Below are 15,591 nucleotides of genomic sequence, written 5' to 3'. Positions count from 1 at the left end.
AGTATTTTCCTGAAAAAGAACAACAACCATGAAAAAAACCCCAGTGTGAAAACATTAATTGTTGCCTGAAGTTATTACACATGCTTGTTTCCCAGGAGATTTTATGTGGGAAAAGAACTGGCCATTTGGAATAGAATGTTTCCAAATTATTTGGTTTTCTGGGCCCTGAAGAAGTACAACCAATGGGTGAAATGGTATTGGGCTTCACAGCATATTGAACAGCCTTGTGACAATTATGTTAATAACTTATCACAGAATATGCTGAGTTGGAAGAGACATACAAGGATCTTCCAAGTCCAACTCAAGGCCCTGCACAGTACCATCCACAGGAGTCACAAAAGTCAAAGTCAAAGCTGTGAATTTTGCACCACCAAATGTTCACAATCAAATTCTGGGACAGAATTGCCAATGAACTCTCGCTCCTGCTTGGCTTCATTCGTGAAACCCTCACTGAGCCACACATGGAAATGCCATTCCCAAGGGCTTTGGGTCACAACTCCCACTGTGTGCAGCCTCCAAGGAAAACATTACTTCGTTCTGAAGGGTTTCTTCCCCTTTTTCAATTTAAGAATGTTGAGTTTAATGCCGAGTTTGGAGCCTGCTGGGTCCGGCCTGTGCGCACTGTGGGCACGTCCAGGCCCTGAGGCACCTCCATGGCCAGGGCACAGCAGGACCCACATCTCCAAATTCCCATTAAAACCCTGGAATGGTACAGAAATATGGGGGTGGAAATACACACACAGGCACCTCTGCAGGGTCTGGGGTGAGGGAAGAGGGAGGGAAGAAGGAGGAAAAGGGTGAGACCCCTCTGGCAGGGTGCTGCCGCCATTTCCCACAGCCGCAGGGATGGAGGCCGGTGATGGCGGCTGGTGAGGCCGTGAGGGGACAGCACACACGGGGGTGGGAGAGGGGAGAGATTCCCATGAGACAAGGTGGGATCCTTCACCTGTGGGTGCCAGGGGGACAGGAGAACAGAGGGGTGAAGGGAAGACATGGGGCTGGGTGCGGGATTGTGTGTCCAGTGGGACATTGAGGGGTGCCAGGGCATGGGGCTGGTTTGGAGTTGTGGGACATAGGGGGCACTATCAGGATATGGAGTTGGATGTGGGATTTTGGGATATTGAGGGAGTGCCAGGACATGGGGCTGGATGTAGGGTTGTAGGACATTGAGGGAGCTGCCAGGACATGGGGCAGGATGTGGGATTTTGGGATTTTGAGGGGTGCCAGGGCATGGGGCTGGGTGTGGGGCTGTGGGAAAATGAGGGGGTGCCAGGACACTGGGCACTCATGGGATTTGGGACATGGGGGCTTCCGGCATGGACTGGTTGTGGGATTGTGGGACATTGAGGGGACTGCTGGGACATGGGATTGGATGTGGGGTTTTGGGACCCTGAGGGGACTGTCAGAACATGGGGCTGGTTTGGGGTTGTGTGTCCAGGTGGACACTGAGGGGGTGCCAGGACATGGGGGTGGTTTTGGGATTTTGGGACACTGAGGGGACTGCCCGGACATAGGGGTGGATGTGGGATTTTGGGACACTGTGGGGGTTCCAGGACATGGGACTGGGTGCGGGTTTTGGGACACTGAGGGGACTGCAAAGATATGGGGCTGGGTGTGGGGCTGTGGGACATTGAGGGGTTCCAGGACATGGGGCTGGATGTGGGTTTTGTGTCCTGGGACACTGATGGGGTGCCAGGACATGGGGCTGGGTTTGGGGTTTTGGGACATTGAAGGAGCTGCCAGGACATGGGGCTGGGTGTGGGATTGTGTGCCAGTGGACACTGACAGGGTGCCAGGACATTTTCATCTTCAACACAGGAATTTGGCCCTAATTATTTTTATTCCTGTACCTTTTCAACATAAATTCTCCTGGAGTTTGTCCATTCCAGCCCTCCCCTTTATAATTCTACTGCAGTATCTTTCATATCTCTGTTTCTTCTGCTTCACCTTTGGTTTTCCTGTCTTCTCCTCTATTTTATTTACTTCTCAACAGCTGCTCTGGATGAGCAGATTTAGGCCACACTTTTTAATCAAAACAAATTAAAGCAGTAGTTTTAGGTTTCATTTTAGGTAATTTGCTTTAAAGACAATTTGCCTAGAAAGTGTTGGCAGTGCCAAATCAAATTTTAACACAAATACAGATCTGTGAATCAACCTGGGCTTTGCCTAATGCTCAAAATATGATTTCTCATCTCTTGTGGGTTATTGCACTGCCTGAGATTTAGCAGGACTGTGGCATTCCTCAGTATTCCACAAGGAAAAACTGTTCATGCAAAGGAATTAAGAGTAATGAAACTGTTGTGATTCAGCCTAAAGTGTTCTGTGCAATCCTGAATTACATTTTTTAATTTTCTTTGGGAGCTATGTGATTCCCCTCTCCCATTTAAGAAATTTAATTTAAAATAAAATGCCAGCACCAAGCAAAAAAGCCAACAAAGGAATTAGAAGGGTCTAAGAAAATAGTTTCATATTTTGTTAGTGAAGGGGACATGTTAAAACCCCTCTGAACTAAAACACCATTTTAATCCCCCTCAAATTTCCTTTCCACAGTTGCCATGCTCCTTTTAGACCCCCAAAATATACAATTTATCCTTCTACTGAGAGTAAGATTCTTTGTTTATAAATGAATTTTAAGGGAGCAAAGATGAATTTCTCTGTGGCCCTGTTGTTGCTATGAGATGAATGTGACATGGCCACTCTCAAAACCCCCTATTAGCAAATATTTTCCTACTTTTCTATTTTTTTTTTCCTTTTATTCAAGAAATAAAAGTTGAATTATCACATTGGGTCCCAACATTTAACCTCTTTTGTGTTTTAATCTCGTTTTCAGATATGTTTAGAAACCAATTCCTTTCCACAATTGTGGCTCAAGGCAAAACTTGCCTCTCCTCACCTGAAGTGGATTGGAACATAATAAGAAAATTGAATGGGCATCAAGCCATATCCCAAGAAATGATTTTTACCAGAACTACATTGTTTAAATAATTCTGCCAGGAGAATAAACTGATCTGTTCTTGAACTTCCCAGTAGCCTCTGCAAGGGAAAAAAATGCAGGAAAAAAGTTAAAAAACAAAGAAAAAGAAAAAGAAGCATAACAGTTATTCAGAAATACCTAGAAAATTACTTAGAATTATTTATTTTATGCTAAATACATGCTTTTTACAAGCATATTAAAATAATTTTAGGTTCTTCTATATCCTCTGCTTAGAGTGTTCATCTGGCAGCTAAGGTGATGTTTGTGCTGTTTTTAAGGGATTAGTTAATTTTGTGATCTGCTTTGCTGTCTAATTCTTGAAAAATGTGATTAATGATATTTTTATGACATGAAATACTGTGAAATCCCAGGTAGGGTGGTGACCTCTTGGAGGAGACACAAGTGAACATTCTCCCAGTGATGATTCCAAGAGCTTTTTCAGTGATTGACCCTGAAAGAGTCAGAGGAGGCAAACATTTAGGAACACCAGGAACTGAAGAGAGAGAAACACAGAAAAAGGACAAGACAAGAAAGGAAAGAAAGAAATATGGACTGTATCTCTATGCCCAAGGTGATAAAAAAGGTAAATTTGTTTTCTGGTAGTATGAGATATTTCTGGTAGTATGAGACTCTCTTAAGAAATATCATTGTTCCCTCTCTTTGGCTTTTTTTGATAATTAGCAAGACAAGGACAACAGTTTTTCAGTGAGAGGATTGTTATATAATAATATAATATAATATAATATAATATAATATAATATAATATAATATAATATAATATAATATAATATAATATAATATCATATTATATTATATAATATAATATAATATAATATTATATTATAATATTATATTATATTATATTATATTATATTATATTATATTATATTATATTATATTATATTATATTATGTTATATTATATTATATTATATATTATGTATAATATTAAATGTTATATAAAAATATATAATAATTTTGTATATATAAATAATATATATTTTATAGAAAATATATATTTATAGATATATAATTATATAAATATATAGTATACAATACCTATAATATATAATATATATTATATATTATATATTGTATTATACAATAAGATATATTATATAATATATGTTTTATATATATGTTATATTGTATGCATATTACATATATTCTTTATATATATAAAAATATATACATTCTTTATATCCCTATAAATTTTATAGATATATAAATAAAATTTATAGATATAATAAATTCTATTTCAAGCACCAGTAAGGGGAGGGAAGAGAAAGAGATATCCCACAAATCTCAGTGATCCAAAGGGAGAATCACCTGGGATGTGGGAGCCCCCTGGCAATCCTCATTCATCATCTTTAACCCAAGGACCTGACAATGGCTCTGCCACATTTTGGTCTCTGAACATGCATCACCTGGCCAGTCTGCAAAAGCTTTTCTTGAGGAAAATGGGTAAAAAGAATGCACAAAAGTGTCAGTTTTGCCCAGAAAACAGTCATTTTGTGGCCAGCTGGGTCGTGGTGTATCCTGTGAAAGGAGTTTGTGCCTCGATGGAATGAGCATAGAGAAGGAAGATGGAAATGGACAGGGAATTTATGCCACTGTTAACAGTCAGGAATCTCTCCATGTCTGCATCTTTTCCCATCTCAACCCATCCTTTCTTAAATCCTTAAATCCTACCAGGCCACATCACAAAAATGAGTGGAAAACCAGCAACCCTTTTCCTGCTGAGCTTCAAAATTTCCTCTTGATTTACCAAAGTTACAAGATGGAAATCAATCCAAAAAAAAACCAGAACCAGTGATTGTCTCTGTTATAATGTCTATTATATGCTGAAGTCAAGAAGTTATACTGGCATGAAAGTACTGGATCAGAAAAAATAATGACATTTTTTATATCTAGTTAACAAAAAATCATTATTGACCTCTACCTGTGGTGGATAATTTATGTATATATTTGTATATATAATATTATAATTTTATTATTATTATTATTATTATTATTATTATTATTATTATTATTATTATTATTATTATTATTATTATTATTATTATTATTATTTGGATAAAGTGTTTCTTTTTTGCTTGTCTGTGACTAGTGAAATGAAATACATTTTACAGTACTTCTGACAGCTTTTGCAGAAAGTATTTGCCCTTTTTTCCCATCCTCTCCGTCCTTTTTGACAAAATAAAATAGTAAGATAACGTAATTTTGCAAATACTTGTGTGGCAATATTTGTGGTCTTATTGTAGTATTTCTGCAGTGGAACTGCTACAGAAAATATTGGATTCAACAGAAGTTCTTGTAAAGATCTGTCTTTTTATTCTGGTGTTTTTTTAAGTCAGGACCTCGCCTGTTTTATCCATAAAATATCAGGTGATCTATAAATTATAATAAACTTTTTAGCAAAATACTGCCAGAAATGCCATGAGAGCTGTAGTGAAACTGAATATATGCCTGAAAAAGGGCAACACACTCAGATTTACAGTTTTTAACATTTTTAAATTCTAATCCTGCTTCAGGAGAAGCAAATGAGAGTAATTCAGCCAGAATCCTGGCCATAAGGAGAAGCAAATGGCAGGAACACGCTGAGAAGTAGCACATTAATGTATTTTAATTGCTGTTTAAAAGCCACATAGACAACTGCACACCTGTTCTATGCAATGAGCATTTAAGGTTTATTTTAAAATGTAGTTGAATTCAAAGCTGACTGGAAAGCTGTAGAAAACTGGTTGGAAATCCCAGCTGCAGGGATTTCAGCCATGTGCTGTTGGGAGCATGTTGGTTTTTGAGTCCTTGCAGACCTGTAAATGACTCTGTTGTTTTTTGGTGGTTTGTTTGTTTGGGTTTATTTTTTATCATACCCCTATTCAAGGTGTAGATTCTGAATTGGGTTCATCAGGTTGTGGCTACATTAGTGAAGTGTAGGAAGAAAGGAAGAAAATTGATTTCCATGGATTGAAAATTGATTTCCATTGATTTATTTCCATTGGCTGCTAGCTGTGGTCCACTGCAGCCACAGAAAGACACAGAGATATAAAACATTGGATGCATTTATCTGTGAATCATTTGAATCACACAATCCTGGAATGGTTTGGGTTGAAAGTGACCTTAAAGATCATCTTGTTCCACCCCCTGCCATGAGCAGGGAACCTTCCCCCTAGATCAGGCTGCTCATTGAACATCAGAATTTTGGGAACATTTTGTGAAGAAACCACGATTCTGTAGTTGGATGAGCAGTTTAGGAGTAGTAGTTAATTAGTAGTAGGAGTTTATGTGAGCAGAAAAAGCACACAGTGATTGATTTGTCTCCAGTAATTTCTGTCTCTCAATGCCAATTCTCTCTGATCTCAACGCAGGAGGGAAGAAGTGCCCAGCTGCAAACGCCTCCAATCTGAACTCCTCCTCCTCACCCCTGCAGAGCGGGGTGCTTTACCACGAGAAAAACGCCACTGCCCAGAGAATATCCTCAGCCAGGATCCACAAAATCAAAGAGCTGAAGAACGAAATATTCGACCTGCGAAAGAAAATCGAGGCGTCGAGCTTCGAGAACCTGGCTTTGAAAGAGCTGAACCGGCAGCACACCAAGGCCATCGAAAGGTACAGCGACAAACAGAGCCACCTGCAGGAGCTGCTGGCCGGGCATCGCAGCGACATGAGAGAGCTCAGGAGCCTCCTGAAAATGTCCCAGGAGGCCGAGAAAAACACAGCCAGGGCGCTGAAAAAAGTTGAAGCAGACCTGAGGAGAACTAAAGGTGATCTGAAGGCTTTGGCTGTGCTGACAGAGGACAAAGATCTGGCAGAGAAGGAGGAGCTGAATCGCAGGTTGTCAGTCCTTAATGAAACACTGGAGGCAAAGGATGAGAGGATACAGGTAATGCCTGCAAATTGTTGTATTTGTGGAATGTAGGGTCACAGAATATCCAAAATTGGGAGGGAATCACAAGGATCATCGAGCAGGAGAGGTTTCAGTGCAGGAATAGTGGAAAAGTTTTGGCTGCTTCTTATCAGATGAGTGATTCTGATATAATCCTGTAACACTGGATGCTGTTTAATCCAGTGCTCTCCTGAGTGTAAGGAAGTCCAAGAGGAGATAATTCATCTCCTTTTAGTATCTCATGTTCCTTTACTCTCACTGACCCCAGCACAAAAAAGACAGCAACACAATTTTTACTACAAAACTGGAAGAGTGAAATTTCCATGGTCCTCCAGGAATTCATTTCTATTTCCTATGGGGTCTGTTATGAATAGAATTAAATAAAGAGCCAGGAAATCTTAAGAGAAACTGTAAATATGAACAGCTGAATTCAGACTGTCTTTTAAAAACTCTCTGTTACCAGGAGTGAGAAACTATAAAATCACACAGGGTTGGGTGTCCACCTGATACTTTTAGGCACTGGAATTTCAATGCGTGGCCCTGGGTTCTGAGGATAAAAAACCCAATAAATCACCAAATTTTCATTTACACTAAGCCTCCTTATTCTGCTACAGTTTAAAGGTCTCTGTGAATAGAAAGCCTTAACATTTCTCAAAGATAGTTGTATTAATTAATCCATCAGAAAGGTAATGTACAGCCTTATTTTTATGATTGAATGCGAAAACCTTTTCTTTTGTTCAGTGAAAACAGGTTTAAAATATTTTTTTCCTTACTTTGAAATTAATTTTCAGATACTTCAATATAGTTTCATGTATTGTTTACAATATGTGAATATTGTTTACAACACATACAATACTTTATAATAATATTTATATTACTATATGTATTATTTATATTACTATAAATAAACAAATACTATTATATTACTATTATATACTATATAGAACTATAATATTATTTATATTGCTATAATTAGAAGATAATAACTGTTATTGTATATAATTATGAGCTTAAATTTCCTTATATTAGCACACTTATATTTTAAATCAGTCAAGATCTGAAGTTTTCCAACTGTCCCACTGAGAATGGTAAAATCTGTCCCTTTTTTAAGAGTCTGGAAATGCAGCTGAAGCTGAACAGCAGCACCTTTAGTCGTCAGCTGGCAAGTGAGAGCAGAAAGCTCCTGGAAGCTACAATGACCACAAAGAAATTGCTAATGGAAATTAACATTGTTCACCAAAAAATTAAGGTATTCCAGGTTTTATCCAGGTTTCTGTCTCTACAGTAAAATTCAAGTATTTAATGTTACCTATTCCTTCTTTTTTTCTTTTTCTTCTTTGCTTTTCTTATTTTGCTTTTATTTTTCTTCTTCTTCTTTGGTTTTTAATTTTGCTTCTTTTACAGTATTTACTAATAGAATTTGGTTTCCTGCTTGAGTCTATAATCTACTAAAAAAGCCAGAAATGTAAAATACTGACATAATTGTGGCGTCTATTTGTTAGAAGTAGGTCAATAATGAATTGAAACAGAGATTAATGCATCAGAAATGTAACCAAAATCCACAATTTGGCCAATATGTTACCATTTTGCCAGATTGGGGTCAGATATATTCATCTACTCACTTTAAATGAGCTCCCTCACAGAAACAAGTCAAAATGAGCCAAATATCACAGCCTGCAAAACTAGAATTTAACAAAAAGACCTGTGGAAATGTTTCAAGAGTTTGCTTAAATTCCAGTTTCATTTTTAGACAAATGATTTTGGGATAAATAGGTCCAGTTCAGCACTTTTTGTAATGCTTGTAAATCAAACATACAGAAAAACTAAATGGATTTAAAGCCAAAACTGCCAGGAATGGGATACCACATGAGTTGTAATGAAGAAAACCTTTGCACATTCCAGAAAACCTGGAACCCCTTGTGGCTTTTTCAGAACTGTGTTTGTAACACTGTTAAAATACACTTATTTCTATATTTCTGTGTCAAGGTGATCCCATTGGGGAGCTCTCTTCCTAAATGGAATCAAATATCTGTGGAAGATGTTGTTAAGGGGAGATTTCCCAGACATTGTGAAGGGCAGGACAGGCAGTTCCTGAGGGCTCATGGATTTCTGCACAGGGATGTTGTTTATCCCTCTTCCCTATAAAAGGTGCAGAAGTTTCCTCCTGGTACTTGGCTGAGCTTTTTTTCCCTGTCAGAGTCTGATCTCCTCCTGGACCTGCAGATCTGGGAGATGGGAACAATTATAATCTCAGGAACACTAATATAAAACTGTCCCAAAATGCAAATTATTCCAAATTATTCTCACCTTAACTCTTCTCTAAAATAGTTCTGTTTCATCTCTTTTCTACACAGTTTTCTGTGCATCCAGGTCTCTGAATTTTCTATATAGATCCACAAAATCTTCTACTGATTTACCACAGAGGAGACCAGACATGATTATCAACTTTATTTCTGTGCCAGAACAGAGTTTATCCTCACAAATTTATAGTTTTATGCACCTGTCTTATTTCAGACCATTCCACTTCCAGGATAACTTGTAATTTTCCCAAATAAATGAAGCTCCTCTTTTTTTCCCACTGAAAAAAAATAATGGGAGTGGGACTGAGTCAGTGGGACTGACTGACTCTAACTGAGTGGTGAGAGTGTAACTGAGGTCTGCTTTCTGTGTTCAAGGAAGATTTCATTAAGGAAAGAGGAATCTTGCTAAATAAATGTCAAAATGTGCCTCAGGAGTTCATGTCACCACCAGAGCAACAGGTTGTGAAGCAACTGAGCGTATGATAAGGGCACTGAGTAAAATTTTTTTTTTTTTAATCAACAAAAAAGAGGAAGTAAAGGCAAAATATATTTATTCTGGAAAATGTATATGACAAGGACCACGTGAGTCTGGCAAAAGGTGAAATCCCTGATGGGTTTCACCCAGCATGGAAAAATCAAGGAGGTAAAAATTAATTTTTAATGCATTTTAGAAGCTTAATAGTGTTTATTTCTTCTTAGGAAAAGGATCGGCAGCTTTATGTACAGAATATTTATGCAAATCGGATGCCAAAAGCCCTGAGGGACAGAAGTGATTGGGTTCCTAATGACCAAAGTATGTCTGTAATCATCTCCTTCTCTTGTTCAGTTAAGGGACACTTCCACTGTTTTAGAACTGGGAGGTTTATTCCAAATTAAATGCCAGAGTAGTGCCTTTGTGTGGGCTGAAAAGGTGAAAAGGTTCAGGAAGCTTAAAGGCTTGAATGATAGAAAAGAACAACATAAATTAAGTTCTACCAAGGAAGAAAGAGCTCTTTAGTGAAGAATATTTCTTTCACATGGATGCTCATAGATACTGGGGAGAAATATCTGTTCCATGCAGTCTTGGCTGTCCAACATTCCAAGGGCAGCTGCCTGGAGTGGGATTCAGCTGATTAAAACCAACCAGAGCTGTGTGAGATGCCCCAGTTTGCCTCCACTACACCCAGAATTTGGGATGGGATGATCTAAACATGGACTTCCCGGGCTGAGGTACCTCTTGAAAACACTGATCAGGTATTGCTGCTCCTAAAGTGAAGCAGCAATCAGAACTTCCTTCATGTGGGTACCAAAGAGCCCTCAGCAAACCTGTCTGCTGGAAATGCTCCCCACAGAATTCCTCAAATCATGGCAGCAATACAAAATCTTACCACACTCAGTTGTTTATTTCTTTCCTCTTCATTGCCTTTGCAAACCCATTCACTCTGCCTAAACCACCAGTGAACTACAGGGAAAAGATTGGTAATTCAAGGTGTAAAATTAAGAAAAACACATATTCCTGGTTCTCATCCCAAGTCATACACATTTTTTATAAAACTCTGAATTCCTGTTTTAGTTACACCATATAATTACCTTTAAAAAAAAATTACTCACATATGGCCTTTTATTCAATATAAATTGAATATTGCTATTCAGTTATGGTACATTGAACCACTGTTATTATTTAAATTCTTCTTTCCTTTAAGCAAGATAAGGGAGCTTTGTTGGAGAGAGAAATTCTGTTTTGTAATGAAAAGCTTCCAAGCAAAGTCGCCCAGTCCTCTGGAATTTTTAGCAAAATGTTTCATTCTCTGCCAGTTCATGGATTTGGAAACCCAGAGCTGGAATTGCTGACAATTTGTTTTCCTTTTCACTATTGACTTGAATTTTCCTTTAGCAGATTGCTGAAGAGTCGCCTCTTCAGGTCATTCTTTTCTAGTTGACGTTCACAAAAGTTTATTTTTAGCCAGCAGGAAATTTAGAGCTGGGTTTTTTAACGGGGCTGATAAATGGCAGGAGGGAGGCTTCCTTAGGTGTCCGGAAAGCTCTGTGCACGTAACTGGAACGGATTTTTTTGGATGGAGCCATGGATCGCGCAGCTCCGGCCGCTCACCTGGAGGGGCAGCGCCCCCTGGTCCCAGTGCCGGGGAACTCCTGGCTGGAAAAGCTCCAGAAGCTCCTGGAACCCAATTAATTCCTCCCGCATCGCCAGGGTCACTCCAGGCTGCTCACCGGCATCCCTTTCACCGCCCTGCTGCCAGCACCCGGAGGGCTCCATTTTTGTGCGTTTCTATGCGTTTTATCCTTTGATTTCTGAGCTCAAAACTGGGAATAAGATCCCATTTTTGCTGCTCTGGTGGCAACAATTTTCTCAGCTGCTATGCTCGTGTCAAAATTATTCCAATAATAAAGGAACAATATACTCACCTTGTCCATCTTACATCCATGTTTCTCTGGACATCTCATTCAGTCACACCCTTGGAATTGAGAGGAACAGTGGATTTGTCTTTACAAACAAGCTGTGGGTCTGCTGGGAGATAAAACCAGCACTGGGAGATAAAAGAAACAATGGGAAGGATTCCACTGATTGATGAACGGGAAAAGTTCTTTGCTTTTACAAATAAACTTTAGGTTTGCTGATAAACGAAATTAGACATTGAAAGATGAAACAATGAGGAAGAAAAACCCCTGAATTCCATAAGAATTAAAAATTTAAAAGGAGGGTTATACATTAGAGAGAAATCTTTGGTACCAGGCATTCTGGGCAGTCTGTACCTCTCAAGTACCTCAGCCACTGGGGAAAGAGAGAAGGGAATTGCAGGCAGGAAATTGGGATAAAAAAGGAGGCTGCATCCTCCAAAAATTGGAGACATCCCAGGGGAATGCCCCATGGCCTCTCCCTTTATTCCAATAAAGTAGAAGGACTCCTCTGTCTCCTTTTTGGACATAAAACTCTGATGTTTGTGGATTAATTTTGCTAACATAATATCTTCCAAAGACTGCTGATATTTCAAACAGTGTTGAGCATTTCCCGTGAGCTGGGTTCCATAAAGATCCAAATTTAGGAAACTGAACTCTGAGGCTTCATAGCAGACCTCTCAAATGTACACTAGAATGGAAGCAAGAATTAAGCCCTTGTGGGCTCTGGGGCATAGACACACTTGTCTGACTTTACATGTTCTATCTGAAAATATACTTAGTAATATATTTTTATTTATATATTTATGTATATACTTATGTTTAGGATGCACTGATGTACAAGGCTCATAAATTCAGGTTTGTGTCCAGTTTCAGCATTTATGGATTCGGCAGAACAAATTATTTATTTTTAAAGGGCATTAGGATATGCATTAAAAAAAAAAAGTTAAAATTCTTGGTCACATACCAGTATTGTCAGTTGTCAGAGATATATTTTATTTATATCACCAACCTAATTCAGAGATAACTGTATTGCTAATGTTTGTCCTATTCAACAGGTCTGAGAGTAAACAAATCAGTGCAAGTAGATAAAGAGAGTTTTAGAGAACTGCTGCTGTCTCAGCACCAGGAAACAGAAAAAAATCCAATCCAGCAAAAAAAGGTGGGAAAGATCTGGATCCAAATCCAATCCCCTGTTAAAACTCTCAGCTAAGGTGTATTTTATTCCCTAAGTTGCAGTAATGTGACTGGATAGCCTGAGCCATCATCTAGGATGGGGATTTTGCATGAGTGTGATTCCAGTACAGAAATAATGCTGTGATGCAAAATATAATGTAACAGCAATGGAAATTACTAATCTTTTTATAAGTATTGCACTGATTGTGTGCTTTTAAAAGTCACTAAACAAGCATACCCTCGTTATTTTTTTACCTTTAATTGCCAATTGTAGAACAGAGAAGATAAGGGTGGAGAAGGTAAAGCAAAGGAAGTGTGCTCAGATGCTCAGGGTAAAAAAGAAAAGCAAGCAACCAAGAAAGTACCAGAAACTTCAAACAGGACACACAGAGGTAGGTTTAATGTTTCTCTCAGAAATTCACCTGATCTTTGCAAATTAGCAGAAGTTTTGGTAATTTATGTGGTTCTGACAGCCCTTCACTGGCACCTGGCAGACAGGAGCCAGCTCCAAATGATGAATGAGGTGTCACTGAAAACACAGAATTGTCTGGGTTGGAAAATGCAGCTGCTGGTGGTGCTGCACTGAGAGCAGAGCTGCTCTGCAGGATGGGGCATCTCCACCCTGCTGTTCTCCCAAAGCTCAGGGTGGTAAAAATTCAGTGTTCTGTCTGTAACAGGATAATTAGCAGTGTTAATCCTCACTAATCAAACCCTGATCTCAAAGCTGGAAATCTTCATCACTGATGTGAACCTATTTCCATGGCTGGAAAGGGAAAAGGACTATGAGGGCTGGGAGCAGTTCCTCATTAATGATCCCTGGAAAGAGATTTTATGGAAAACTCAGCCACTGTGTTCTCATGGAAAAGTTACATGCAAGGGACTCATCTGTAATCATCTTTATTCTGAAGAAATTCTGTAGAACAGAGGAGAGGAAAAGGCTCTGCTGTTCCTTCATTCATGTGTTTCTTTCTAGAAACATTCCTGTTACTTCCTTTAAGGCTTTTAGGAAAAGAAAAGGTGTGAGTGCCACCATTCTAAACATGTCCCAAGTGACAGGAGACCTCCAGGTCCCACATTTGCCCAGGTGGAACAGGTGATGCCAGGTCCCATCCCTGTGACCTGGCACGTGTGAACTCCTCAGGTTTGTGCTCTGCCTTTTCAGCCTGCAGCATTTCCAGGGCCTCCCAAAATTAGCACTTGTCTTAAAATGCCCTTTTAAAACTGCCAGAAAACACAGGTCTTACAGTGCTCCCTCTGAAAATCTGTGAAATCTGAGTTTCTCTCACTGATAGTAGACTTTTATTGAAGCCTTACTTGGCTTTTTTAGTTCCTGCAACTTCTTATTTCCCCTTTAAGCTTGGATTATATCTCATTTTGGGGTATTCTGTGAGTCTCTGTAGAGCACAGGACCCATTACAAGTCATTCCCTGCACAGATAAATGGCATTTCTGCACAAATATTCCTTTTTCCTACTGAAAAATGGAACCCCCTCATTCCCAGGTGAGAGAGTTGCTGAATATTTTGCTCCACACAAGCAACTCTGTTGTGAATTAAGTTCCACTTAAAAGCCAGAATGTGACAATTAAGAGTTCAGATCTCACTTGGTCTCTCTGTTGCATTGTACATAATTTTTCTGGCACTGTATTTAGCCATTGCTGTACATAATGGCAGCTAAATCCATTTAACTAAATTCAACATCATGAAAAAAAAGTAAAAATAAAGATATGAACCTGGATTCAGTGGCAGAATGATGTTGTTTTAATCTTGCCCCATGCTGTTCTGTTGTATTTATTAGAGATGGTATTTGAAATACCATCTATAGTAACTGAAGCAGTGAAATAAGGATGTGATACTTGCTCTTCTTAAAGCTTCATAATTCCTCATGTTCTTAAACCTTACAATATTTCAGGGGGCAAACTGCTGATGGAAGAATGCAAATTTTCAGAATTTATTAAAGAAATGGAAAAAGAGACAGAGGTTCTTAAACAGGAGTTGAAAACTCTGATGAAATCTGAACAAAGTCCTCAAAGAGTAAAAAAGAACAATCAAGAGGGAGAGGCAGTGGAAGAAGTTTTAAAAGAAGAGAAAAAGCCCCATGAGCAGCAAAAGAACGCCAGGAGTGAAGGTCCAAGTCCAAGCAAAGACCCCACCAGGCTGAAAAAAAAATACATCTTCTCAGGGGCTGCTGAGAATCTGCCCCAGGGGCTCCACACTTCAGGTGCCAAATGCAAAACAGGATTTGGGAAAAGCTGCCTGAGCAGCCAGAGACAGACAGGGCAGAGCTGCAGTGACACTGCTGTGCCCAGGGGGAAAATCTCCTTTGGGGCTTATGAACCTTCCTTTGGGCAAACCCCCCTGGGCTGGCAGGACAGCACCTGTGCAGTGGAAGGAACACCTGATGGAGGAGCTCTCTGGGGAGGAATGTTTGCAAGGAGAAAACTCCTGGAGCTCCAGCAGCACAAGGGTGAAGGCAGACAAGTGAGGGGGGCAAGGCAAATCCCAAACTCCATGCCAGGCGCCAACTCTCCTCGTTAAAACCAGCTCCAGTTACTCCACACTTACTCCTCATAGCTTACCTTTAGAAGGTTTAAACATTCAATTGTTACAAACCAAATGTTTTACTTTCATTCAATGTTTATTAAACCTTACAAGCACTGGCAATTGCTTTCCATGACTTTTTTCCAAAACAATCCAATCAGTTGTCATAAAAAACACATTCTGTGCTTGGTGTGTATCCACAAAAACGTGTTGGATTAAGAATTCCTTATCATTTTTCCTGTTACCAGGTAAAAGTTAGTCCTTGTTTAGGAATTTCCAGGTTTTTGCATTCCCAAGGAGCTGGAATTTGGGAGCTGGGTG

General features: G+C 39.2%; 1 protein-coding gene across 1 annotated transcript; it reads left to right on the top strand.

The window, feature by feature from the left end:
- The first annotated feature begins 3,394 nt into the window (after nt 1-3,394).
- LCA5L (lebercilin LCA5 like) lies at nt 3,395-15,267 on the top strand. Its single transcript, XM_030954827.1, has 7 exons — nt 3,395-3,557; nt 6,345-6,859; nt 7,974-8,111; nt 9,862-9,955; nt 12,615-12,718; nt 13,007-13,124; nt 14,642-15,267. The coding sequence occupies exons 1-7, from the start codon at nt 3,395-3,397 to the stop codon at nt 15,265-15,267; spliced, it is 1,758 nt and encodes a 585-aa protein (XP_030810687.1).
- Nucleotides 15,268-15,591: the final 324 nt, after the last annotated feature.

Source organism: Camarhynchus parvulus, chromosome 1 (genome assembly GCF_901933205.1).
Source record: "Camarhynchus parvulus chromosome 1, STF_HiC, whole genome shotgun sequence".
Lineage (NCBI taxonomy): Eukaryota > Metazoa > Chordata > Aves > Passeriformes > Thraupidae > Camarhynchus > Camarhynchus parvulus.
The sequence above is the reverse complement of the archived record's forward strand: the minus strand, read 5'-3'. Positions and strand labels throughout refer to the sequence as shown.